This window comes from Mytilus californianus, unplaced genomic scaffold, assembly GCF_021869535.1.
Source record: "Mytilus californianus isolate M0D057914Y unplaced genomic scaffold, xbMytCali1.0.p SCAF_11, whole genome shotgun sequence".
In the NCBI taxonomy this organism is placed as follows: Eukaryota; Metazoa; Mollusca; class Bivalvia; order Mytilida; family Mytilidae; genus Mytilus; species Mytilus californianus.
This window is the reverse complement of record NW_026262593.1, coordinates 66,435,434-66,463,047: the sequence shown is the minus strand read 5'-3', so window position 1 is coordinate 66,463,047 and position 27,614 is coordinate 66,435,434. Positions and strand designations below refer to the sequence as shown.

At 33.6% G+C, this 27,614-nt stretch overlaps 1 protein-coding gene across 3 annotated transcripts in view; it reads left to right on the top strand.

Annotated features, from left to right (window-relative positions):
* Positions 1-27,217, top strand: part of LOC127720561 (selenocysteine lyase-like) — a 42,008-nt gene extending 14,791 nt beyond the window's left edge. The window contains exons 3-13 of one of the 3 annotated variants that reach the window (XM_052227168.1): positions 2,975-3,046; positions 14,819-14,847; positions 15,491-15,659; positions 16,720-16,847; positions 17,923-18,081; positions 21,313-21,422; positions 22,516-22,552; positions 23,080-23,163; positions 24,089-24,188; positions 25,584-25,653; positions 26,324-27,217. In XM_052227168.1, coding sequence (XP_052083128.1) covers positions 2,975-3,046; positions 14,819-14,847; positions 15,491-15,659; positions 16,720-16,847; positions 17,923-18,081; positions 21,313-21,422; positions 22,516-22,552; positions 23,080-23,163; positions 24,089-24,188; positions 25,584-25,653; positions 26,324-26,486 — 1,121 coding nt within the window. In that variant the 3' untranslated portion in view covers positions 26,487-27,217. Of the gene's footprint in view, positions 1-2,974; positions 3,047-9,927; positions 9,962-10,055; positions 10,101-14,818; positions 14,848-15,490; positions 15,660-16,719; positions 16,848-17,922; positions 18,082-21,312; positions 21,423-22,515; positions 22,553-23,079; positions 23,164-24,088; positions 24,189-25,583; positions 25,654-26,323 lie in introns of those variants that run through there. The other 2 variants (XM_052227170.1, XM_052227169.1) reach the window with 2 other exon arrangements.
* Positions 27,218-27,614: the final 397 nt, after the last annotated feature.

Sequence of the window (27,614 nt, the reverse complement as noted above, 5' to 3'; positions counted from 1 at the left end):
AAAATGATCTTTTTGTCTCTGGTGTAAGAAATGAGGCATATACCATTGCTTCATCTTTGAGGGCTGTAACCAGTTCTATGGCTTTGGTTGATGGAGTCCAATTGTTCATTTCCGCAATCAGTTCAAATTGCATCATATATGCGTTCCATGGATCCTTTCCGTTATAGAATGGCACTCTTGTTCTGCGTCCATTATCATTAAATCTTGGAACTTCTGATGTATTGATATACTGTGGTCTACTGGGATGCTGCATTGGTAACAAGTTTGGCTCTGTGATTGGTTGATACTGTTGGAAATTTCTATTTTGAACTGGATATTGTGAAAAATTACTGTTCGGGGCTTTATTTTGTATATATCGGCTATTCTGTACTGTATTTTGCGAATAGTTACTTCTTTGCATTGTATTATGAGGATAGGTGTTGCTCACAAATTGACTCTGAGTATACAAGTTCTTGTTAAGAACTGGATTCTGTGAAATATTGCTGCTAACAATATCATGGTTTACATGGGTATGGGTACCAGCATATACATTTGGCTCTATATACTCTGTTGACTGGGTAATTGTGTTAACCAGATTTTGATTAGGGTTTGTTTGACTTGAACTTGGTAACGGAAGGCTGTTTTGTTGGACTGTTCTCTTTAATTCAAAATTTTCATTCTTTAAAGCATCTAATTGTCTTCTTAATTGTGTGAGTTCATCACTATCAGAATTGGTTGATCTTGAAATTAAAGCGCTATCACTTCGACTTTGAGTTGGAACAAGGAACGGATTAGTGTTATTCTCAATTTCTTTACTTATAGCAGGTAAGTTGATAGTATGATCCATGGTACAAGGATTTTCATCAGTCAAATGAGTTATCTCCCTTTCTCCCTCATTAATTGAAGTAGGCAATATATTCGGATACTTATTTATTGTCTCCCCATTACTGAATTCATGGATATTAAACCTTGCATTAAAATAATCATGAGAGTTTCTAGATTCCCCTGAAAAATGGGCCTCCATATTCCCAGATGATATGGCATGGTTGGGAATGGCTAAACTACTTGGTGGGTTTATTCCAGATCCCCTTCCTCTTCCCCTTCCTAAAGACATTGATCCCGTAGACATACTAGGTTGTCTATTTCTCAAATTATACATCCTACTTTTGACTGCTAAATGGAATCAAGAGTTTCAATTTACTAATCAACTTGGATTAAATTTTATCCTTGTTGAAATTGATAAAGAATTTCCTATGCCTTACTTTTAAAACACAATTTGGATTATGAATCTATCCTTACTTTGTGAAATAGACTATATACATTACAAACTTGAAATAGACTATAGACGTTCAACTTTGACCTTAATGAAATATAACTACAACTTAGATTTATATTTATCCTTGTTGTAAAACTTATTTTGTGAAATGTACTATTTAATTTACAACTTCGAAATAGACTATAATTTTTTTTTTTTTTTTTTTTTAAACTTCGACTCTATCGAAAAATTATTATAACTACAACTTGGATTTATATTTATCCTTGTTGTAAAAAATAAGCTTATGAAATGGACTATTTAATTTACAACTTTGAAATAGACTATAAATTTTACAACTGGACCCTATTGAAAAAATTATGGTTTTAATATTATTATTCAACTTGGATTCAGATTTATTCCTGTTAAAAATAGACTCCTAACTTTAAAACTCAACTTGGATTAAAGTTTATCCTTATTGAATATGGTATTCAATATTAATCTAGCTCAACTTGGATTTTATTTTATCCTTGTTGAAATTTGACTTAAAATTTTTTATCTTTTAATATTCAACTTAGATTAGAATTTATCTTTGTTGATGTATACCCCTTAACTATTTTATTTCAACTTATAGATTCATATTTATCCTTGTTGATATATACTCAAATTTAATAATTATAACCTTTTCAACTTGGATTAGAATTTATCCTTGTTGACATAGATTTTGATTAACTATATTATTTCTTTTCAACTTGGATTTATATTTATCCTTGTTGAATTTTAAAACTACTGAAAGATATACTATAAGCTTAATTAATCTCACCAACTGTACTTTTCTTTTCTTTCACCTTTTGTTGAAGTGTCCTTTTTTATTATGTTCAGTTTTTTTTTTTTTAAGTGTAAACAAATATGGACAGTAACAATTTAAAATATTTTTACTTATCAATTGCGTGCCTAATAAATTATTCACGTAGATTCTTAAAATTTTCTTTAAAAAGAAAACTAAATTCGCTGCCACCAGTGTAAAGATTGTTCTCAATCTTTCTTACAATACCTTTAGTCTGTAGATATTTATTCTATTCAATAGCTTTTCGAAATACATTAGCCAGGTTTTCTAAATAAAATAACAACTAAACTACTATTTTAAGAAATAGAAATTATTATTATTACTATAAATTACTACAAAGAATGAAAGTACAATATGTTTAACGGTTTTCTGTGATTTTCGTGCGTGAAGTATTTACCTATTAAGTTTCTGTAAAGATGAGTTCAAATTCGTTTTGCTATTCGGAAAATCCCCTTTTTATAATACTTATCACGCCTTATCCTTGCGCGTAAGAAAATAGGTCGCTACTGGTCAAGGTTAATCATATAAATCACTGTCAATACATAAGTAAATATTGGATTATAAAGAAAGCAATTACGATTTCATACGTCTCGACACCGATTTATCAATATAAAGCATATAAATACAAGTAACTAAAGAAATGTAGGATTAATAACAAGTTAGAAAACAAAGATGTTATTCGAATGCCACATTTGTTGGCGGAATTTCGTAACGCTAAATCGGCAACTGCCAATTTTGCCGGGAACGACGTTACGTTAACACAAAGGTAAAACCGCGTTATTGAATGTTTACAACACTAACTATTGAGCTTAAATAGGCTGTTTTCATACAGGTATGGTTGGGTTTAAAGTACATTTTAAGAATGTCATAGCTATTTCATTTTTTATTAATTTCAGGTGTAAAAGCCAAGAAAGTGATAGATGAAGCAAGATGCAATGTAGCCAACATGATAGGGGCTAAATCATCAGGTATTATGTGGGCATTAAACTGTAAGGCAGTAGTTTGGCATTTAAAATCAAAACAAGCTATTGTCTACCTTTTTCCTTTCTTGTCATTCCTAAAGAAAACACATAGTGACATAAATCTACCCTGTTACATTCTTTTTACATAAGAATAAGAAAAACATTGCATTGTTTTTTCAACTGTAATACATGTATTTGTTTTCATGGAAAAAGTATTTAGTAAACCTCAGTTTCCATTATATATTCTTTAAGGCTCATCATGGACAAACATTATACAATGTATTGTGAACTGTTTTCTGTCATTCTCTCTATAAAATAAGGAGATGTGGTATGATTGCCAAAGCGACAACTATTCAACAGAGTCCAATTGAAGTAAAGTATGGCTTCAAAAAAGATGCAAAACCCATACTGTATAGTCAGCTGTAAAATAATAATAATAATAATAATAAATTCTTTATTTAAAGAGGGTAAACTCAGTTAGTTACAATAAACTAATCTTTCCTGAGGCCCTCACATACAAATTACAATACAATCAAAAACAGATATTTACACATAGTTAATTTACAGTCAAGTAGTTCAATGTAATATTATTAACATGATAAGATATAAAGCTGTTCAAGATGTACATGTAGTCAAAAAATCAAATAAAAATAAAAAAAAAAAATAATATACAAATACATTGTAGAAAACATAATCTTATCAGGACTGTGTTAAGTACTTCTTGATACTTTGTTTAAAAGTATAAGTGTTGTGAGCTTTACGCATTTTGTGTGGTAGTCCATTCCATAACACTGATCCAGAATAAACAAAAGATTTCTTAAATAGCTCAGCTTTTGGCTTAGGAACTATCAGATTACCTTGAGTGACACCCCTCAAGGAGTAAGGATTATTATCTGATTAAGGACCTGACATGACAAAATGTACATGTGTAACAATTCAAACAAACAAAAAAACAACAAACAACTTGGATATCGGATATGTTCCGTATGTCGTAACTACAATACCCTTCCCTTTTCACGAATGTGACCTACCGAATTAGACTATTTACCGGATTTGTAATAACATAAGCAACACGACGGGTGCCACATGTGGAGCAGGATCTGCTTACCCTTCCGGAGCACCTGAGATCACCCCCAGTTTTTGGTGGGGTTCGTGTTGCTTAGTCTTTAGTTTTCTATGTTGTGTCATCTGTACTATTATTTGTCTGTTTGTTTTTTTTTTATTTTTGGCTATGGCGTTGTCAGTTTGTTTTCGATCTATGAGTTTGACTGTCCCTCTGGTATCTTTTGTCCCTCTTTTGGAGCATGCCTTATGATAGCTCTAGTTTTCTTTATTGTCAGAAATTTATAACACAATAATTATTTCTATAGAGATAATTTCCCTTTTAATTTTGATGAATTTTAGATCAGTTAGTATTCCACAGTTGAAGGACTTTAATATTTTGGAGGGTCTCTTATGATAGCACAGCTTTCCCTATTATTATACCAAATTCTCATAAGTTCTTTTATTCCATAAAATCTCTTAAGATTTTGTAAAAATGAAATAATTGATTATTACTTACAGATGGTGGTATTCTGCTTTTCTGCTGTCATATTCTCTTGACTGCTCATCTTCCCTCATCTCTGAATCTCTGTCGCTCTCTGCCGGTGCTTTGATGTCTTCAGATGGTTCCAACCTTCACCAGATGTTTCGACCCTGTACCATTACATCCTCCAGTTGGCGGCCAGTAGAGGTGGCCAAACCTCTACTCATCAGCACTCGGCTTCCAGCTCAGATCATCTCGGCGATGCCATAACCAGCAAGTCCCCACTGGTGTAAGTTTGAAGGGGAAGGAAGAGTATCGTAGACTGACCTTAGCATGAATGAAATTCTGAATGGTTCCATCCTCCATAACTCTGCCCATGTGATCTTTCTTTCTGGCAAGTTCCATTTCATCCATGCTCCTTGACGGCTAAGCTCTACTGCTTTTGCTCTTCTTTGTTCTTCTTCTACTTGTCTTATTTCTGACTGCACCATGCTGCTCTTCTCTTTTGGTGTTGCCTTTGACCACTGTTGGAAATGTGTCATTCCTAAGCCTTGTCTACCAGTACTGGTGTTGCCCACTATGTCTTTGTGATGAAGAATACTTCCTGCTTGATCTACTGCAGTTCTTGCTGACCATTTCCGTCCAGTACGTGTCTGGATTCCAGCCTTACTTATCTTGCTATCCTTTGAGTCCCTGAGAGTCATAACAAGTCTGCTCTTTGATACCTTGTATTCCTGCAAAGTTGATGTTAAAGGTAGCTGGAGATGTGATGATCTACTGTAAAGACCTATGGCTGTAAAACTTGGTGGTACTCCTAGTCATCTTCTGAGGTGACTGTTTATCTTTCTTTCTATGGCTTTTACTATTGTTGCTGTCATTTCATAGATCATGAGTAGCCATGTCAGTCTTGGTAGCAACCCATATCGGTATATCAAGCCTTAAACTTCCCAGGCAATCCACTCTTATCTACCTTCTTCAGCCATTCTGCAACCTGTGTTTGTACTGTCTTCACATTGGTATTGTCCTTAAGGGTATCATCAAACCATTTTCCAAGGCACTTTATAGGGTTATCTACTATTGTTGGTATTTCGTCCCCTTGGATCTTAAGCTGGAACTTCGTTGTTATCTGACCATTTCTTAGAATCATTGATCTTGACTTCCTTGGCTTAAATTTCATCCTGGCCCAAGTGACTACCTCTTCCAGTGCTAACAGTATCCATCTTGCTGGAATATGGGACGATGTTGTTACTGTAAGGTCATCCATGAACCCTCTTGTTGCTGGAAGAAAAATCCCTGAATCTGTCTTTGGACCTCTTGTTTCTCTTTCTGCTGCCTTCATGATGATATTCATACTCATAATGAATAGTATCGGTGAGATGGTACAACCCGTGACTATTCCTTTCTCTAACTTCTGCCATGCTGTTGTCTTGTTATCTACAGTAAATGGCAGCTGTATTCCACCAAAATACTTTTGGATTATCTTCTTGATGTGATCTGGAATGTAGTAGTGATCCATTGCCATCCCTATCAATTTGCGTGGTACTGATCCATATGCGTTTGCCAGGTCTAACCATACTACTGCCAAATTCTTCTTTCCTGTCTTCGCCTCATAATATAATATATAGTATAAGTTGGCTAAGAACACTAGTATGTTCTACACATCCTGAAAAACCTGCAATGCCTCCTTTCTGCATAGATGTATCGATGTAGCTATTCTCTACCATATACTTCGTCATCCTGTTCACCAATACAGAGAAGTAGATTTTCCCCTCTACACTCAACAATGAAATTGTCCTAATCTGCAAAATGTCTTTAGAATCTTTTTCCTTTGGTACAAAACACCCTTCTGCCTTCTGCCAGCTTTCAGGAATGGTTCCTTTTTTCCATAGTGTTCGGAATAGCTGCCATAGTTTTCTAAGTATCTTTGGGCATTTATTATAGACTTTGTATGGTACACCACTGTACCCAGGTGCTGATCCTGTTCTTGCCTTTTTTACCACCTCACAAACTTCCTTCCATGTTGGTTCCTTCGTTTCAAATTCTATTGTTTGTTGTTCTTCTTTTTCAACTCTTGGGCAATATCCTAAAGGTGTCTCTCTTTCTTTGTCCCAGTGTGTTTCATGCAGATACTTTTCTACTTCTTCCTTACTACAATGCAGATGCCCTGTTCTTTCTCCACCCAACAGTGTTTTTGTGTAGTTTTATGGATTCTTGATAAAGTTCGCTCTATTTTTCGCTTTCTTCTTATTACTATTCTTGAGTTGTTCTGCCCTTCTAGTTCTTCTCAACTCCTCTCTAACACTGTCTGTAATGCAGGCTATTCCCAACTTCTCTATCTCATTGCTTTTCTGTTACCACCTGTTTAGGTCTTTGAGCTCCTTCCTTAGGTGTTTAATTTTCTGTTCTCTCCTGTTTGGCGTCTGCTTGATGTTACTCCTTTCTTTCCTCTCCTCAACACCAAATCGCTCCTTCCCGATGTTATAAACTAGCGTAGTCAGAATTTCTATCCTCCTTTCAACACTTCCTTGGAGTGATGTTTCTAGAATTACTCCTAAATCATCGTTCAGATCTCTCCATTGGGCTTCACTGTTCATCTTTGGCAATGCTATCCTTTTTTTCTGATGTGATGTCTCGATCTTGTCTTTGCTGTGTAATGTGCTCCTCACCATTCAAGCTTTGACTGCTGTCGTGGGATGATACTGATGCTGAGAGATTTCTTGCGCTATGGTTTGTGTCCTGGCTAGGATTCTCCTGCATCTCACCAGATAAATCTGTGCGCTGCTCTGTAACAATTTCTCGACTGCATCCAGACCTTGACTGATGAATCTTTACGCCTCTTTGGTTCTTGCAGATCTTTCCACAATGGCATTTAGCTTCTGCTTTCTCTCCTGTCAAAATTGTTTGCACCATCTGTGTTATTGTCCATTTTCGTTTCCGAGTCGTTGCCGTTTAATCTGTTTGGTTGAGCCTCTCATCACCCCCTCTTTGAGACTCTGGGGGTATACTTCTTCATTCTGTGTAGTAGCTGTCTTTGTTGTTCACTCAGGGAAACCACACTTAGGGTAGCTGACCCCGAGTGCCCATACCAGTCTGTTCCTGGCTGTCAGCTGTCTCTCCAGCGTCACTGGTCTTCCCCAGTCTCCATTCAGCCTTTCCTGACGATCACTGGTTTCCCAGAAGAAATGATTATTACTTACAGATGGTGGTATTCTGATTTTCTGCTGTCGCATCCTCCATACTGACTGTGCAGGAAAACCTCTGCAGCCTACTTCTACTGGGAACAGCCACGCTTTCCAACCTCTCTCTCTACTTGTTGTAATCAGCTCTGTGTACTTTTCCTTCTTCCGCTGGTATGCCTCTTTGTTATTTGGGGGTATAATCGGACAGGAAGGCTCATTAATACAAGAATTGCTTCAGGCAGAATAACAACATCAACTTGCTATCATGATGTGTATTGTAGACAAAGGAATATCTAATTACAGACACAACATCCGGTTTATAAATACATCTATAGATAATTAGCCATGTGTCGGTTATTATAAAATATAGACTCAAATTTGAATGAAAGAAACGAATCACAATTTATCAACATCCCCTTTTCTTAAGAGAGATATCTACTTTTAAAATTCGCAAATATTATCAAACAATTTAACCAAAGATAATAATCTCAATTATAAAGTCTTTTCACATGTTTTAAACAAAGTCAGTATCTAGAGTTTGTGTTAGCAGTTCATTTTTAAAACTAAACTAATTATGAAAACGACTAGAAACTAAATGATTGACTAGAAAATAAACTACTTGAAACAAATAAAATTGTCATATATCTTTAACGCACAAAGTCTTTCAAATAGGCTGGTTCTCCGGTAGTACGTTTTGGTCTAGTTATCGGTTTGACACGCTTTTGTTCCTTTTCAATTGGTTTGCTCTCGCTAACTAAATTGTCTGAGTTCATTGACAGTTCTACAGTATTTGGTGTTCCCGTCGGTACAGCAGTTTTTGTTTCTGCCATTTTATCAAAATTCAATAGTTCCCGTGGTGGTGACATATCACGGATTTGTACATTTACACTTGTCGGTCGCATGTGAGATCGATTACGTCTGTACGGAACTCCTTCCTGGCTTTTAACTATGTATGCTCTTTCGCTTATTCTTTCTTTTACTTTTCCCAACTTCCAGTGCTGTCCTTGCTTGTGTTCGAAATACACTGAGTGACCAGATCCTAACGGTGGTAAGTTCTTTGCGCATCTGTCATAACATTTCTTGACAGATTGTTTCCTTGCTGATCGTAATTCTGTAGCTTTCGCATTCGGTACTTTTTGCTTTGTGTTAATTGATGGAATCATCGATCGGGTTTTTCTTCCGAACATTATTTCGGTCGGACTGAGACCAGTGTTCTGAGTAGGTGTGTTTCGCAATTCAAGAAGCGCCTCGTATTGATCACGACCAACTTGAAGAGTTTTCTTGATCATATTCTTAATCACTTTAACGGCAGATTCGGCTTTTCCGTTTCCTTGAGGATGATTCGGAGACGACACCATATGATTTATTCGGTATCGGGTCCGTTCGCGCCCAATACACGTTCGCACCCTGCTCGTTCGCACCCCACACGTTCGCCCCCTGGGTCCGTTCGCACCCTTTTTTTTTATTCAAAAACCCGATGAATTATAAGATGTTTTTTAAGATATTTATCTCAAAATAAAGAAAAATTCGGCAATTTTCGAATTTTTTAAATGAAATATTGTTTTAAATTGATTTGATGATTAATTATTTATGATTACTGTTAATTATATATGGTGTTTACACAGCTAAACTTGATGTAAATTCTGCATGTAGTTATATTAGCATGTATTTAACTTGGTATGAGTAAAAACAATTAAGATTCAAAATGTTATTGTTGTTGAGTTTAAAGCGGTTTGGTATCTTAACATTTAAATAATATTCAACACAAAAAACCTTTTTTAGAAAGTCACTTTATTTTGAAACAATGAAAAAAAAAAAATACAGCAATACACTTACCAAAACACGATTAAAAAGATATTCAACACAAAAAACGTCACTTTATTTTGCATGTTTTGAAACAATGAAAAAAAACTTATTTATAGCAATACAATAACCAAAACACGATTAAAAAATTATTCAACACAAAAATCGTTTTTAGAAAGTCACTTCATTTTAAAACAATGAACAAAAAAATATTTATAGCAATACACTAACCAAAATACGATTGAAAAATTATTTAAGACAAAATCAATAAAAAGGGTGCGAACGTGTAGGGTGCGAACGGACCCGGGGTGCGAACGTGAAAGGGGGCGAACGTGAATGGGCGCGAACGGACCCGGATTCGATTTATTCCCCATTTTGTTGTAAATTGTCGAAATTCATCGGAACTAAACTGAGGTCCGTTATCGGATACAATTGTTGTCGGGATTCCAAATCTCGCAAACTGTTTCTTAAGTATTGTGATCACTTGACTAGAGGTTGTTTTCGATAAGTAGTCTACTTCGGTAAAATTCGAAAAGTAATCAATGACCACAAGGTATGGTCTGCCTTTTATCAGGTCAGGAATAACCACCAATTGGTGGACTATACCTCAATTGACGTATAATCCACCAATTGACATATATTGGTATAGACCAATTGACGTATAATGCAAGTTTTTTGTAATAAAACGCTAGTCTGGGATAGGAGCATCATTTTGCATCTTGCAACCTATTTTATAACCATTATTGAATCCTCCTAAAGTTTCAGTTTTGTCAAAGCCTGCTGCATCTCTTGAGAATGCATGTGTATAACAATTCTTTTGTTAAAACATCTGTACTATTGACCATGATTGACTTTTAATAATGAAAGTCAAGTATTAACAAAGAGATCCATTCACCTGGTGAGTTGTACTCATAATCACATGACCGAAGACAGTATTGATGTCCATTGACCGGTGATTAGTGGAAAATTTACCAATCAAGAATTGACAAGAAAACAATAGAAGAAACTGCAAATACAATTATTGATTAAATGCAATATGTTATGTCACTATACTTAACTAGGAATGTTTGACATGTTTTCATACCATAATATGGTTATAAGAAAACAATGCTCCATTTTGGTTGTATAGTTTGCTTTGAAATACAAAGAATTATACTTCAATTGGTCTATACCATTATATGTCAATTGGTGGATTATACGTCAATTGAGGTATAATCCACCAATTGGTGGTTATTCCTGACCTGTTTATTTCGAACAAGTCCATTCCTATTTTCGTCCACGGTGATTGACCATCACTGTGTTGTATTAACGGTTCCCGTTGATTTTTCTGTTTTGACTCTTGGCAAATTTCACATAACTCTGTCATTTGTTTTATCTCTTTTGCCATTCCTGGCCAAAATATTGTTCCTCTGGCTCGCCTCATCATTGAATCATAACCTAAATGAGCACTGTGTAAACGGTTTTTCATTTCATTTCTTAATAATTTCGGAATGAGGATGGCTTCTACTTTTACAACTATTCCTTCTTGGATACTAAGTTCGTCTCGCCATTCAAAAAACGGTAATGCACAGTACGGCACAGTGTCTCTGTGTTGTGGCCATCCATCATTGATGATTCTTTTGAGAGTCTGTAATTCGGTATCTTCTGCTGTTGCCAATCTTATCTTATCCGGTATATCTTCAAAAGTATTTAATTGCATAATTCGTGGTCTTGCTGTCTCTGTAGCATTGTCATTTTCCAAAAATGCTCTGCTTAGAGTGTCTGCTAATACAAGGTTGACTCCTTTTACAAATCGGAATTCAATGTCATATCTGAATAATTTCATCATAATGTCTTGTAATCTTTTTGGTGCACGACTTAGCGGTTTACTTAATATCGCAGCAAGTGGCTTATGGTCATTCTGAACTATAACTTTACGTCCATATGTGTACTGGTCAAAACGCTCGAGACCATATAACATTGATAATGCTTCTTTTTCAATCTGAGCCCAATTACACTCTGACGGTTTTAGTGCTCTTGACGCAAATTCAACAGGTTTCCCTTCTTGCAGCAGTACGGCTCCCAGACCACTCTTACTACTGTCGACTTGCAGTACAACTTCTTTGTTGACATCAAAATAAGCCAATATGGGTGCTTCGGTAAGTCTTTTCTTTACCCTTTGAAATGCCATATTGCATTCATCGGAACATATCCACGGTACATCTTTTCTAGTGAGTTCACGGATCGGTGCTAGATCATTTGCAAGATCTGGCAGAAATTTTGCCATGTACTGTACCATGCCACACAATCTTTTCACTCCTGACACGTCGGTCGGACAGGGCATTTCATGTATCGCCTTTACTTTAACATCGTCAACTTTTACCCCTTCTCTTGTAATACGGTGACCATGAAACGTGATCTCGGTTAGTCCAACTTCTTTCTTTTCCTCATTAAGAAGAATGTTATGGTCATTACAACGTTGAAACAACTTTTTGAGTTTTCGATCATTGTCTATTAGTGCTTCCTCGTTCGTACGACCACAACCTGCAACAATGATATCGTCTGCTATTGTGAATACTCCTTCTATATCTCCCAGAGTTTCTGTGAGCTTTCGTTGAAAAATTTCGCTTGAAACTTTGAGACCAAACGGAAGTCTCGCCCAACGGTATCGCCCAAATGGTGTTATCATTGTTGTTAAATCACTAGACTCTTTGTCTAGTTTTACATTCCAATATGCCTCTCGAACATCAAGTCGGCTAAAGATCTTAGCATTTGCTAATTTCGGAAGTACGTCATCTAGAGTTGGTAGTTTATAATGTTCTCTCATTAATGCAGTATTAAGCGGTTGCGGATCAATGCAAATTCTCAGTTTTCCATTCGGTTTTCTTATGACTGCCATTTGACTAACCCATTTAGACGGTTCAGTCACTGGTATCAAAACTTGTCTCTCAACTAACTTGTCAGTTTCCTTCTTAACATCGTCTTGTAAAGAGATCGGCAGTTTCCTACTTGCAGGTACATTTTCATCAACTTTCAGAGTTATCTCTCCTAGAATGCCAATTTTCTGTGTTTCAACTTTTGCAATGAAACGGTCATCATTGACAGTTATTAATCCCATTCTACGGATTGTATCCAGGCCTAGTAAGTTCATATGTCCATTTGGCACAACGACCAAAGTTGCCATGGTTTCATCACCATTTTTCGGATTTATTAATTTCAAATGTACCTCTCCTATTGGTTTCATAGGTGTTTTGTTCCACATACGCAGTGTGATTGTGCTTGGTTTTACTTGTTCTTTACGGATATATCGTTTACAAATCGTATTTACATCGGCTGCGCTATCTAATTGAAATCTAACATCGCAATCATTTACATTCATTAAAGCTGAAATGTTTTTAGACTCTGCACCTATTGCTTGAATTACATTTTCAGATGTATGGCCAGTGATAGCATTTAACCAGCAGTCATCTTCTTCTTGGTCACTTTGTGTTGAGCTGATTGAGTGTATTTTCTTGCATTTAGCTTTAAAATGGTTTCTACCTTTGCACGCATCGCATGTTTTTCCCCATGCTGGACATTTTTCCTTTTTCCTTTCATGTTTGTAACCACAGAAATTACATTCTTTGTTGTTAATTTGTGTGTTGTAAGAAGTTTTACTCTGTGATTGAGGGTGTCTAGTTTGGGGTCTTTTACTTTCAGGTTGGTAAGTTTTCTTTTTGAACTTATCATGGTGTGTAACTTTATTGACTGTGTGAGTTGAATTTGTAGATTCTCTCAACTCCTTAACATGTTTATTTGACTGTTCATAAGCTCTACAAATTTTGATTGCCTTGTCTAAGTTAATCTTGTCCTCTCTTAATAAAAGTTCTTGAAGTTTGCCCGTGACACTAAAAATAATTTTGTCACACATCATACGATCTTTCTCTTGGAAATTGCACGAATCTGCTCTAGTTCTCAATTCAGTTAAGAAATTGTCAAAAGGTTCTTGATATGGTACCATCCAAAATCTATGGGACTCTAGAACTTCATTTTTTCTTGGATTGCAGTAGGCCTCTAGTTTTTCGAAAAGTTTGTCGGGTTTCTTTTCATCACCTCCCTCTGTCCACTGAATTTGGTCAAATATGTCTACAATGTTGGGACCGGCGCAATTCAAAATTATCGCTACTTGGACTGCACCGTCCTTTTTTACAGCTCCGCTAGCCACAAGATATATTTCAACTTGCCGTTTCCATTTCTTAAAGTTTTCTGACACATTTCCTTCTGTCACATTTAATTGTGGGGGTAGACGGAAAGTGTTTGTTAAAGCCTCGGCCATTGCTGATTCAGCGTCTTTCAACCACGTGGAGAATGATTATTTTGTGATGGTGCTTTCAGGACCACTTACGCAAAATGTTTATGATAAATGTTAGTTTTATAACGTTTCAGACGTTGCTCACCGCTGCCACCATGTTATTTGGGGGTATAATCAGACAGGAAGGCTCATTAATACAAGAATTGCTTCAGGCAGAATAACAACATCAACTTGCTATCATGATGTGTATTGTAGACAAAGGAATATCTAATTACAGACACAACATCCGGTTTATAAATACATCTATAGATAATTAGCCATGTGTCGGTTATTATAAAATATAGACTCAAATTTGAATGAAAGAAACGAATCACAATTTATCAACACTCTTCACATCTCTCTTCCCAAGGAACTGTCAGTTTTATTGCAACTATCATCTTTGACGACTGTGACCAAACTACAATGTCTGGGTGTAGGGTTGACTGTACGCATTCTGGAAACACAAGCTTCTTGCCAATGTCAGCCCTCATGTTCCATTCACTGCCTTTGTCCAAGATGAAGTGCTGTTGTGACTTTGTTGCATGACCAGTATCTCCCTCTCTGACGAATCCGATCTGCTTTGCCTCTGTTGTTGAATTATAGGAATTAATTCTGTGAAAATATTGACAATTTTTGAGTTGTGTCTTGCCCAATGTCAAGATTTTCTTTCCCCTAGTCTAACTAAAGATTATAACAATGCTGCAACCAGTAAAAACTTTCTCCCTTAAATCTCCCTTAAATTTTTTTAATATTTTCGGATTTTGTCATAGAAATATAAGGAGGAGGGTGTATCATGATCTGTTGTGTAATGTATACTTTTCCAAATTTGTATTAAAGAAATAAATGTTATTACTCGATACTTTTGAATGCTATGCTTCTTAGGGTTGATTAAAACATAATGTGTCATTGCTTGCAAAAAGGGGAAATAACTACTTATAACACCGTAAATACTTTTTTTCCAGATATCATTTTTACATCTGGTGGAACAGAGGTAAGAATAAAAAATATCAAATGTTTCAATCTTAAGTTTAAGCATTACCATGGAAAGTACTCTGACAATAAATGGAAACACTTTAACAAATCAATAGATGGAACAAATGGAAAATGACTGTTGGGTTCTTGATTTGAAAATGGCCCTTTTCACATGATGTCTGCATGCATTAAAAAAATGTCATATTTTCCAGTCATTACCTGAAAAATTTCATTCACCTGATGTTTAGTTGAAACAGACACAATAATGACACTTTCAAATAATGAAGAAAAAATTTGAGGTTTAGGCAACCTTTTTATAGGCAACAAATAAAAAAAGCATGCAGCATGCAAATAATAGTTATAAAAACAACACAATGCTATTTAAACTGCTAACACTGAAAAACATATATGGAGCACTAAGACAGAATATAAATAAAAGATTTACCTGTTCACCTGAACAGACATCAGTCAATATCTTTGAAGTTGTTTCTATTGTTTAACTGCATCTAAATTAGCAGTAAATGATTAAATTTATCAAAAAAATATTTTGAATGATTAATTTTAGATTTACATGTTGAAAGGTTTTTGTCAAATCAACACACTTTGCCTACCGTAACAATTGAAATAAGGTTAAGGATAAAACTGTGTATTTTATGTTTTAGGGAAATAACATGATAATACAGACAGCAGTGAAATACGCCTATCATGACATGTCCAATGGCTATGCAGGGGGAGATAATCATGACAAACTTCCACATTTTATCACATCAAATCTAGAACATGACTCGGTAAAACTGGTATTAGAACATCTTGCAGAGGAAGGAACAGCAAGTAAATTTACTAAGTAGTTCTATTAAGTGTAAATCTTGTAAGGTCATGTTGGAGAAAATAAATGCTACTTAGAAGGTATTCACTAAGTTGTTTCTGTTTCAGTTAAAAGGAATGGCCTTCTGCATGGTTTTGAAATTATTACAAATCTGAGACTAATTAACTAATTTCCAGATTTGGCCATATATATGCATCAGATAACTGGCTAATTTCATTCATAGATTGCTATTAATTAAATTGATGGAGAAACATTAACATTTCTTGCAATGATGAACAAGCTTACAAATTTACTCTTTTTTTAAATAGGGTTAAGGTAGCATACCACAGTTAAATGTGTAGTTTCGGATTTTGGCCCCTGTGGATTTTTCAAATATGAGAGGTAGTGTGCAATAAAATTCATTTTTGGATAACTGAAGATTAAAATAGCCTTCATAGTGGGTTTATAGGAACATCAAGATTGTGTAATGTATGTATTATGGGCTGTTTTCTGTATGACAGTCCGTATTTTCATATCCATACCAAACATTGGTCCGGCAATTATTGTAATGGTTTTTTGCAACTTTTTGTCGCACGAACTTCATGATTAAATTTTACGAAAAAATGAGGCGAAAGACACCCATTTTTTATTTGATCATTTGGTAGATTAATGTCAACAATTTGGGAAAATGTATCACTCAAAGGCATTGAAATTTTAGTTTGAACTAAATTTTGGGGGAATATGTGACATTTTTATGCCCCTCTTTGCAATATTTTATGGTAAATAAAAGCAGAATGTTGCCATGGATACACAAAAGGAATTATATTTCACCATTTTAACTTGAAAATCAAATCTATGGAAGATACTGATTACATACATATGCACATGTATGACACAAACAGTTGTTGGCTTTATAATGTATTAGAAAGCCAGGAATAGAAGATGATTAAACATTTTGTGGTTCAATTTTAATTTTATTTTCTAACTGTGGAGTGCTACCTAATTCGAAACTATTTCCCTTAATCCTATATGAGCTAGTTTTTTATGCTGTTATGTTAATTAACTAGCATAATGAATCTTTTTCAGGTGTTACATTTGTACCTGCCTCCAGTAAGACAGGACAGGTAGATGTAGATGATGTGTTGTCTGCAATCAGACCTTCGACATGTATGATTACTGTTATGATGGCTAATAATGAAACAGGTGTTATACAGGTATAATTACCTTTTGGTAATTTAAAGTGGCATAAAAAATATATTGAACATTCTTTTGCCCTCAGAAATATTTGTAAAATCTGATTCAACATTTGCATACATGTATATAAAAAAAATAATTGAACTGGTTGGGCTAATATGTTTGATTCATATAAGTTCCATTACCAGAAAACAACCTTTGACTATAGTATGATTTTGATTTCATTAAATGATTTATGGACAAACTGCGTCCTTGAACTGACAAAGTCATTGTGCCCACTTGATATTATTCAAGCATCCATCTGAATTTTTATGTACATTATTCAGCCCTACCAACAGAATTGTAATAATTTTATCATTTATCATATTTATTTAAAGTTGCAATATGGAAATGACCCGAAATAACATTTATTCATCCCTTGCTCAACGTAATGAGAAAGATTAAATGCCCAACAAACATATATATATATATTGTTGTCTTAAAGTGAACACTTTAACAGAAAGATAACGATTGGAATGTACATATTCTGTAGTTTATTTTTAATGTTTCTGGTATAGAAATATTTAGTTTTCAAAATGAAGGAAAATTAAAATGTGTAAAACTGAATTGTTCATTTTAAGGTATCAAACAGTCCGTTTCTATGTATGTTGGCTTTTGTTTTTGTTGCAGTTCAGTGTTTCTGTTGTTCCATTGTTTTCCTCTTATAGTTGATTTGTTTCCCTTGGTTTTAGTTTGTAACCCGGATTTGTTTTCGCTTAATCAATTTATGACTATTGAACAGCGGTATACTACTGTTGCCTTTATTTAAGGATAGGCAACATTTGAGAAACAGTTTTTTAGTTCCCTTAATATATTCAATCTGTCATCTGTGTTTAAAATTATAAAATTTATGCATGCAGTTTCTGAATAAAAATGTCTGTGTGTTAGTGTGTGTGTTATTTAAAGAAAATTAGAGTGAGGGTATAATTTTGCAAGCTCACTTCAGTTTAACTCTGTGATCATATGTGAACTTTTTAATACTCTATTTAAAAGGAGGTAATATCTTTATTTCTCATTATTATATAGATGAGGACATTTGTATTTATGATTTTTCAGCCAATCAAAATGATATCAGAAAAATTAAGACAAATCAATCAATCAAGGAGAATTTTACCTAAGATATTACTTCACACTGATGCAGCCCAGGCCATCGGGAAAATAGAAGTTGATGTTGAAGATTTAGGTGTTGATTATTTAACTGTTGTTGGACATAAGGTATGTTAATGATTGAAGTATTATTAATCTTACCATTTCTTAACACAAAAATTATTCTGTGTGTAGCATTAATTTTGAGTAGTTATTAGGGATGTCAACAAGTACTCGAGTACTCAAGTATCACTCGGTAGTACCGAGTATTGATTACCAATATGATACTCAACTAATCGGTTTCTTGTATGGACACACTGTCTGCTTCTTTTCATAAAATTGATTTTCTTGAGAACGCCTTCCATAGAATTAAATTGTTATCACTGATTATTATTGGTTTACATATGTTTCGTTACATATATGTTTGTACTTAATTGTCATTTGAAACGCCTCTGCAAAAAAGGTGGGCAATACAGGAGAGAAGCTTTCCTAGTGCATACCTATCAACCTCTGAAACTGAAAATGCAAGTCATGACCTGCATTGAAGAAAAAAACGTCAGGTCATAACGCATACGAACTTTTTCGGTTCAATTTTAGTATTGAGAGGTTTTTTTTATATACTATAACATATACATGTACCACTGAGTTTCCTAAAAATAATCACTTTTGTATTTGTTAAGTATATAATTATTTATTATTAATTAAATATCTTTCTAAAGCAATGTCCTTTATTGTTTTATTCACACTAGTTTACTTCTTATTATTAATGAATATCATAAACCCCAGCTTTACATGTAATTAGAAATCAATTATAGCTTATGTGCTCCTATACACAGGAGGAAGATAAATAGAAAGAAGTTAGTGGGTTTCCTTTCAGTGTAATATCTAGAGCATATGGATTTGATTTAAAGCTTTTACATTTAAGCGATAACAAAATTATTCTCTTCAACAGAAATGTATTAAAAGGTTCAAATTGTTTTAAAATGATTTTTACAGGATATTTGATATTTGCAAACGGCAAATCTTTTAATCAGGACATAGAATTGTATGTCAAGCTTGACTGGCTTCAACTTTCTTTGGTAAAATTAACAAACAATCCTCGAATTGTTACTTTTCAATCAAATGTAATGTTATGATAGCTGTCATTGGCACGGTAAATAAGCAAATTCTAATTTCAATTGTTTACCTTTTCAAAGGAAAAATGCAGAGAAAACCGAAAGTATATTTGACTTCTAAATACCAGAAACAATACCGTTCAGAAATACGGGTGAAAACAGGTTATTTTCTGATATCCCGGGCTATTTGAATACCCGGCGGGTATTTAAAAAAAACGGTATGAAGGGGGAAATTCTTGGGTGTAACCCGCAGAATACGGGTCAGTTGACAGCTATGCTAGTGTAACCGGAGTGCATGATTCTTATGAGAAAATCACATTGTCTCCACCGGGACTCTAACCTGGTACCTCTGTGTTACAAGGCAGTGCTTTAACCGACTGAGCTAAAGAAGTACTTCCCTAGCTCAACCGCTTTTGGCTGACTAAGTATCTACTGCATGTTCTAAGGGAAGCAATCCTGTCACACTTCCCCCACCTCAAGAGTTATCATACCATTATGACTCAAACAACACATACCCTAGCTAGAAATCCTCTCTAACTACCGTGGGTTTTTTAGTTGGGCACCAAATGTTACCAGATCGAGAGCATGATTCTTATAAGAAAATCACATTGTCTCCACCGGGACTCAAACCCGGTACCTCTGTGTTACAAGGCAGTGCTCTTACCAACTGAGCTAAAGAAGTACTTCCCTAGCTCAACCACTTTTGGCTGACTAAGTATCTTCTGCATGTTCTAAGGGAAGCAATCCCGTCACACTAGGATTAAACATTTGGCTAAACGTGTTTTTGCCATTCCGCCACAACGGTACGGTCGTTGCAAATATTTTTGTCTGCAAGACTGTAAGTTTCAAAGTTGCGAACCTGACTCTCCCCGGAAGCAGTTATCAAGATAATATGTCTGTATAATAACACATTTGTTGCACCCTGTGGTGACCCTCAGTGAATGGTTGAACGTATCAGGGACTTCTACTCCTCATGCCTTTGTTGATCATTAAAAGTGTTCTCTTTACGATAACATACTTATTATACTCAATACTGATATGTTTATTTAATCTGGTTTGATCTGGTTTGACCTTGTAATCATTAGAATATTGATCATTAATATATTAAATAGGTTTTTATTAAACTATTAATTAGATTATTGTTTACTTAAGTAGTGCAAGTAAAATTTAGTTATTAATTATGGTATATAATTCCTGTGATTATTACTGATCTGGTCCCAGATAATAAAGTAGAGGTTTTTTTCGTCCATTAAACAACGACCCTCAAAGTGTGAAATGCATATAATTGTGTTCCCATTTTGATGACATTTTCCAGAGCGAGTGCTCAAGTATCGCTCAGTAAGACCAACCAGTACTAGATTAGTAATTCTACGCCGAGTTGACATCCCTAGTAGTTTTTGATTCCTTTAATTCTTAAGTCAACCAAATTTGGTATCTTATGGTATCTTGTCACAGATTTTTTTTCTTTTTTAATAAATTTTAAATTTCATCAACAAACAAGTTCTTGGTCATGAATTCTAATTTACTGGGGGAAAAAATATGCAAAAGCTCCATTTTGTCTAAATTTTTGGAGCTTTGAGATCAAAATTTAGATACCATAGAAGTTCATTTGACCATTACCTGAGTCTTCATCATATTTTTTTTCCATCACTTGGCATCTACTGTCTGAACTTATTCATTGTTATGATATTCTAAAATCTTTCTCTCCTGTCTGTCTTGATATGGCCAGTATCTATATTTAGATACTTACCAAATAAAGGACAGTCCCTACACAACATGCAAATCTTTCTGCAATTAGTAATAATTTCAGTGCTATTAAGATAAAGCCATTTTTTAGTCTGAGAATTGTCTTGACTATAATGGGAACTACAGTATTCATGCATTTTGATGGGTTGACCATTGACATTGTTCTTACCCTCAAGACTATTTAATCTTTATAGCGCTTTATGTTCTTCAAGATACAGGTACGGACATGGTTTTGTTCTTGATTTCCATTTCCGTTTTCAAACTGTACCTTAAAGGGAAATTAGCTAACAAATTCATAACCACCAAAATGACCCAAACTCTTTGATTTGAATGATAACATTATAAAATATTTAACAGAATTAAAAAGGTTCCATAAGATACATATTTGGGAGGGGTTGGGTGTTGCAGGGGTAGGAGAGAAAATAAAAATATATGGTTTTATCTCATTTTATAATAATAATAGAAAGTAAGTGTTTATATTTTCAACATGTTTTCTTAGTTTTATGGTCCAAGGATAGGAGCCATATATGTTAGAAACCTTGGTAATAAAGATGTTCCATTATACCCAATGTTATATGGAGGTGGACAAGAGAGAAATTATAGACCTGGGTTAGTACATGCCATGTTTCCGTAATCACTAAAAAGAAAAGTTAATTGAATACTTCACAAACAAATTAAAATAGTAGATTAAGATAGAATGTGTATATACATCTGAAATATCATTTACAACTGTACTGAGTGCAGTAATTTAATGTTTGATTAGTTTCAGGTGAACCAAGAATATTCGTTATAAACTAACAAAGTGGTAAAAGAGTATATTGTTTTTTTTAAACCCCTTTAATGATTTGAAATAGGTAGAAAGTAAACTTACAATGATTCAATTTCTTCAATAATATACAAAACACTCACACTAATTACCTGAAAATCTTCTTTTTGTCAAATTTTCTTTCATTCTGAAGTGTACAAAAAGAAACAAAATGTCTGATGTTCAAGTTTGGCACCTGAAAAAGACATGATGTCATACTGGTATGTGCTAAAGAACAGGTCAACGATTCACAGAATTTTGTATTTAACACAAATAGAATATTTACCATAGGGGATAACACAAAGAAAATGTTTACCATAAGAGAAATAGGTTTAACAACTCGTTATTTAATTTGAATACTGGGTAGTAATAATAAACTCGTCATAGGCACATTTATTATTGTATTGAAATCAGATTACTTGAGTTGATATCAAGCGATATAAAATTCTCACATGTTTTTTTGGTTTATATATAAATATTAATGTGAAGATCTCAAAATGGGACTTTTTGAAGTTTTGTAATAAATGAAAGAAGTTTGAAGCTCTAAAGAAATCTGTAATGCACAATTCTTAAATATAAGTACTGATTTATCCAAAACTAATGTCTGGAGAACATTTAATGATGCTTTCAAAATGTAAAGGATAATTAAACTAAGAGTAACTATATGATAAATTTAATAAAGTCATTTATAACTTTACTCCCTAATCATCATTTGAAAAAATAAAGTTACTTTTCATTTTGATCTGAAATTCCTATACAGTTCAAGTCAGTTACTGCTCTCAATATGGCAAAATGTTATCATTGTTGCTGTCATGGCAATAATTAAAAATTTTCAATATTTTTTTTCATAAGTATGAAATGTATATGTATAATAAAAACAATCATTGTTTTTTGCAGAACAGAAAACACAGTAATGATAGCTGGTTTAGGAAAGGTAAGCTTTTAATTAAATGTATCATTGTCACATCTTTATAGCACTTTATGTTTTTTTTGCCAATTTGCTGAAGTTGGGTTGCAACTGCTTAAGATGTGTGTAAGAATACCGAAACTAACATGCACAAGAATTCCTTAGAAACACTTTTTTGGGTTGATGCAATGTAATAAATCTATCATTACAGCAGCATATTATAATGTTATAATATAGCACAAATTTTATTACTTTTTCTATGGTGTATACAAGAAACGTTTCATTATGCTTACATTGATATCACTGATTTTATTCAAATTAGGTCATACCTTGAAGAAGCTTTGCTGTAGCCATTTTATTTTCAGAAATGACACGACAATGTTTTACAACTTAAGCACACATAAGGTGCTTCAAGATGATACCAAGATACATTAGCAAATACATAATTATATAAATCGGCTGTATTGTTCTCTATATGTATTATTTGTCATGAATAAAATATTATTGATTAAAAAATAACTGTTTTTACCAAAATAAGCACAACTGTTTTCTAGGCAGCTGAGCTTGTAGTAAAGAATATCATTTGTTACAAGAATCATTTATCTTCAGTCAGGGATTATCTGGAGATCAAGTTACAGGCAAGTTTAGTTTTCATTTCATTTGTGAACATTTTTAAATAGAGTTGTTTAAAACAGACAGAATATGTCAGGGGGGAAATAAAAATTTGAAAGGAAAAGACCTGGAGACATTACCATGATCAAAAAGATAAACTATAAAAAGACAAACAATAGTCTATAAAATACTACACTGAAAACAACAGACTGAGCAACACAAACCCAACCTTGTGATGATCTCAGCTAGTGGCTCTTGTCATAATGTTCATGGCAAGTACAAATGTCACATTATGTGATGACATAATCGAGAAAAGAGTATGGGATTGTGGCTACAATAATTGGAACAAGTCTGTGGTCATCATGAAAACAGTCAACTAAATCATGATGATGTCTGTAAAAACTTTTGAAGGGATGACTTCTACTTTACCAATAGGAACCCTTGGTTCAAAAGTTTTCTTATAAGCAGCAACCCTCTATCAAGGAAATCATGAGGGGGGGAAACAAAAACTTGAATAACTTATCAACTGGGAGATATATACTTCACATGCAGATGCTGCTGGTATATTGTGATTTATATAACTGGAAAGTTAACAATTGAAAATCATCTCTTTTCTTGTAAACAACTGTACATCTATTTAACATTGGAGGAATGAAAAAAAGTAAATTTAATGTCACATTATTCATTTTTAAATTTATACTGTCCACATATATAGCACTTGCTACAAACATGGCTGCCATTTTTCATTTTTGTTTTTTTGTTCAATTTCTGTTATCACAAAGTTAGAAAAGCTAAAAATTGTCATGTTCTTTTAACAGTTAAAAAATCCATAATGGAAAAAAAAACCAATAAAATACACAAATTAAAAAAAAAATCGAAGTGTATATACATCAATCAAAGAACAATTAATAGGGCCTTTTGTTTTCAGAAATAAGTATATATTTGATTCAGGAAGCCTTCAAAGATAGGATCCATTTGAATGGTAAATTTCCCTCCAGTGAAAGACTACCAAATACTTGTAATGTATCCATTCTGAGTGACAAATTACAGGGTAAGTTATATACAGATGAGTCTTTTATTTTTGTGGGGACCACTCTTCATCAATTGAGAAAAAAATGTACTTTTAAAAATCTTTATTTTGTACTTATGACAAATTCTGCAAACAAACCTAAAGAAATTCAATGGTTCACGAATTCCCTTGAAATCCATAAAAAATAAAAAAGCATCTCAGGATTAAAAATAATTTCTCAGTACCAAATAAATTCATGTATAATTTGGGTTCTTACCTTTTTAGCTCACCTGGCCTAAAGGGCCAGTGTGAGCTTTTCCCATCACTTGGTGTCCGTCTTTGTCGTCCGTGAACTTTTACAAAAATCTTTCCTTTGAAACTACTGAGCCAAATTTAACCAAATTTGGCCACAATCTTTATTTAGATATCTTGTTAAAAAAAAGGTGTCAGATGGCTATAAATAAAGAAAATATGACATGGCAAAAATGTTCAGAATGTTGAGCTCTACCTTCTGTCTGTCAGATGACTTCTGATAGGAGTTATTGCCCTTTAAATGACAATTTTTTGTATTTTTGCCTATTGACTTGAAAACTACAATAGATAGGTAACAACTTTAAAAAACCAAAGATGATCAGCAAGACAATTTCCAAAATAAGTCAATATTGCTGAAATCGCCAGTTAACTCCTTGTAGGAGTTATTGCTCTTACCAAGTGTGCGAGACCCTCATGGGTAGTCAAGGTCGTTAAACACCCCCTAGAAGTTAAATGATGATTTTTATAAATGTTTGTGTTTTCTGCATTAAGCAGACATCATTTAAGAGCAGAGGGAAAACTTGTCTTTGTCTGCCTGGTTGTCAAAAAAATGTTGCTTTTCCTTTTGCTGATTTGTTACTTTGTGAACTACCATGCTAAGTTTTAATGGTCTAGTACATTCAAAATGAACAAGCCCTTTGCCAAAAATTTGCATGAAATATTTGTTGAAGAGCATTTTGTAACTTTCAGTCAATCAATTTTGGAAACTAAAGAGATTTAATTTGTGGAAAAGATAGATAAGTAAAAGTTAAGAGTTATCTTCTCCTTGAACAATGCTTCCTTGAAGGTAATTCTGTAAATTCAGAAATTGTTGCGTGCATTTATCATATTGATTTTTGTAGAATGGACATAAAATGTGAGATCAAATATTGCAATTTCAGGAAAATCTGCATACTGATGTTTAATTATTGCAATACTAACCCAGTCGCATTATTTACATTTATAATAAAAGCCTTGCAATAAATTCTGAATTTACAGTATTACAAATGGACATTTTGTTTCAGTAAAAGTAAATTATAGATTCTGATATGAAGGTGTAAATGCAACTTTTAAAAAAGAAAATTAAGCTTCACAAAAATGCACTCAACATTAATTTGATATTGATTTCAGACTTTTTAATTTTAGGTCATAAAGTTTTATCTAACTGTAGAATTCTACAAGCCAGTATTGGTGCTGCTTGCCATTCACAAAATAGGTATTTTATTATCTCTGTTTATGTATATGAAAAAGTTAATTCTAATTGGCTGGATAATTAACTTGATTCGATTTAATAATAGCATATTATTTATAAACTCACATTATTTACAGACTTAAGTCTAAATTACTTATTCCCAGGGTAGAATTAAATGTGTGTATATAATCTCGCAATATCTGCTTTCACATATCCTTCTAATTTTAACACATTGTTATTTCATTCCATATCATGTATTAAATTTATAAACAATGTTGACTCTCACTAACGCAGTTGCTTATTGTGGATATTACACACAATAAGAAGAAATAAAACATTAAAAATTTCCTGATTTGAAGCATTAACATTTTTATCTCTGTGTTTTTGAACTTGCAAAATAATTTCCAAGCTTTTTTCAGATAGAATTTTAAAATCATTGACAGCGACACGATCCAATATTAGTATAAAACATCAAAGAAGCCGAAATTGTCAGATCAGCGACCACCTAGATCTGAACTATTATAAACAGAAAAATGAAAGCATATTCATAAATCTGGTTTTTTTCAATAGAACAGATGTATTTTATATCTTTTATTTTCTTGTAAAGCATATTGCAATCATGTATATAAATTACTTCAAATCTTTGTCTTAATCTGGGCCATTTTTAATCCTGTCATTTCTTGTTTGATTGCAGACCATCACCTATTCTGTTAGCAATAGGAGTTCCTGAATCAGTTGCTAGAAATGCATTGAGGTTGTCAGTTGGCAGAGAAACTACTAAAGATGATATTGATTGTGTGATACAGGACTTAATACAAGCTGTAAATCAACTAGAAAATCATACAAAAGAGACATGATTCTATATTTTTAAAAGTGGATGTGATTTAATATTTTAGCTTGTTCAAGTAAACCTGTTTAAGCTCTTAATTCAAAGATCTCAATGCAAATTGCTCTATGTAGAAAAAAATCAGTGTCGTAGTTAAAACAACTTTATAATTAGATATTTTGTCAATTAGCAATTATTATTAGTTTTGGAAGGTAAGCAATTATTTATTGCCCTGGCATATATTTCTAAAAAGACATGCATATCCGTTATTGGTGAATATTTTGAGTGTTGCTCAGATTGACACTATAATGATTGTCCTTATCTTGCTGTAGGAATAGGACTCTTTAGTTCATTGTCAAAAAAGAGAGAAGGAAGATACCAAAGGAATGGTCAAACTTATAAGTCTAAAATGACCTGACACCATGGCAAAATCTTACAACCTTTAAGATTGAAAAAAAGCATTAAAAGCACTGTTAATTTGATAAATCGGTATAAATGGTTATTTTACAGCATATCAAAAGACTGTTAGCTTGCCAAGCCTTTATCCTTTCCTGTTTTGCTAATGATAATTCTAAAGCTTTCTGCCAAATTTTGAAAATGTTTTTGTGGTGATTAATCATGTGCTGTGCAGATATTTAAACCTCTAAGTTGCCATAAGAATATTGATTTGGAAGAAAAATTTTATTTATAGATCTCTATGTTAATTTTGTGAATGTCAGTATTAATGTATAAGTCTATTGTAATAAATCTTATCAAAATCAATGTTCTCAGTTTATTTGTAAAATCTCTGAATGAAGAAGTAATGTAACACTGATGATTTTGCAGTACCATGTTCTAACCCTCTTTAGCTCAACTGGACAGACGGTCCATATGCTATTGCCACCACTTTGCATCTGTCTGTGTTTTTCAAAAGTCTCCTGATACCATTGAACACATTTTAACCAAACTATGTAGGAATATTTATTAGGGGTATCTAGGTAATAGAGGTTCTTATTCATCAAAGAATATGGCTGCTGTTTCTGCAAATAGCTCAGAGGAATCAAATTTCAGTTCTGACTTATTTCTCAATAAATGTAAATAATAGAGATGGTCTGGCAGGGTTCAAAACGATGACATGTCAAGAACTACAAGTCTTCATTTGGGTCAAAATTGTCTAAAG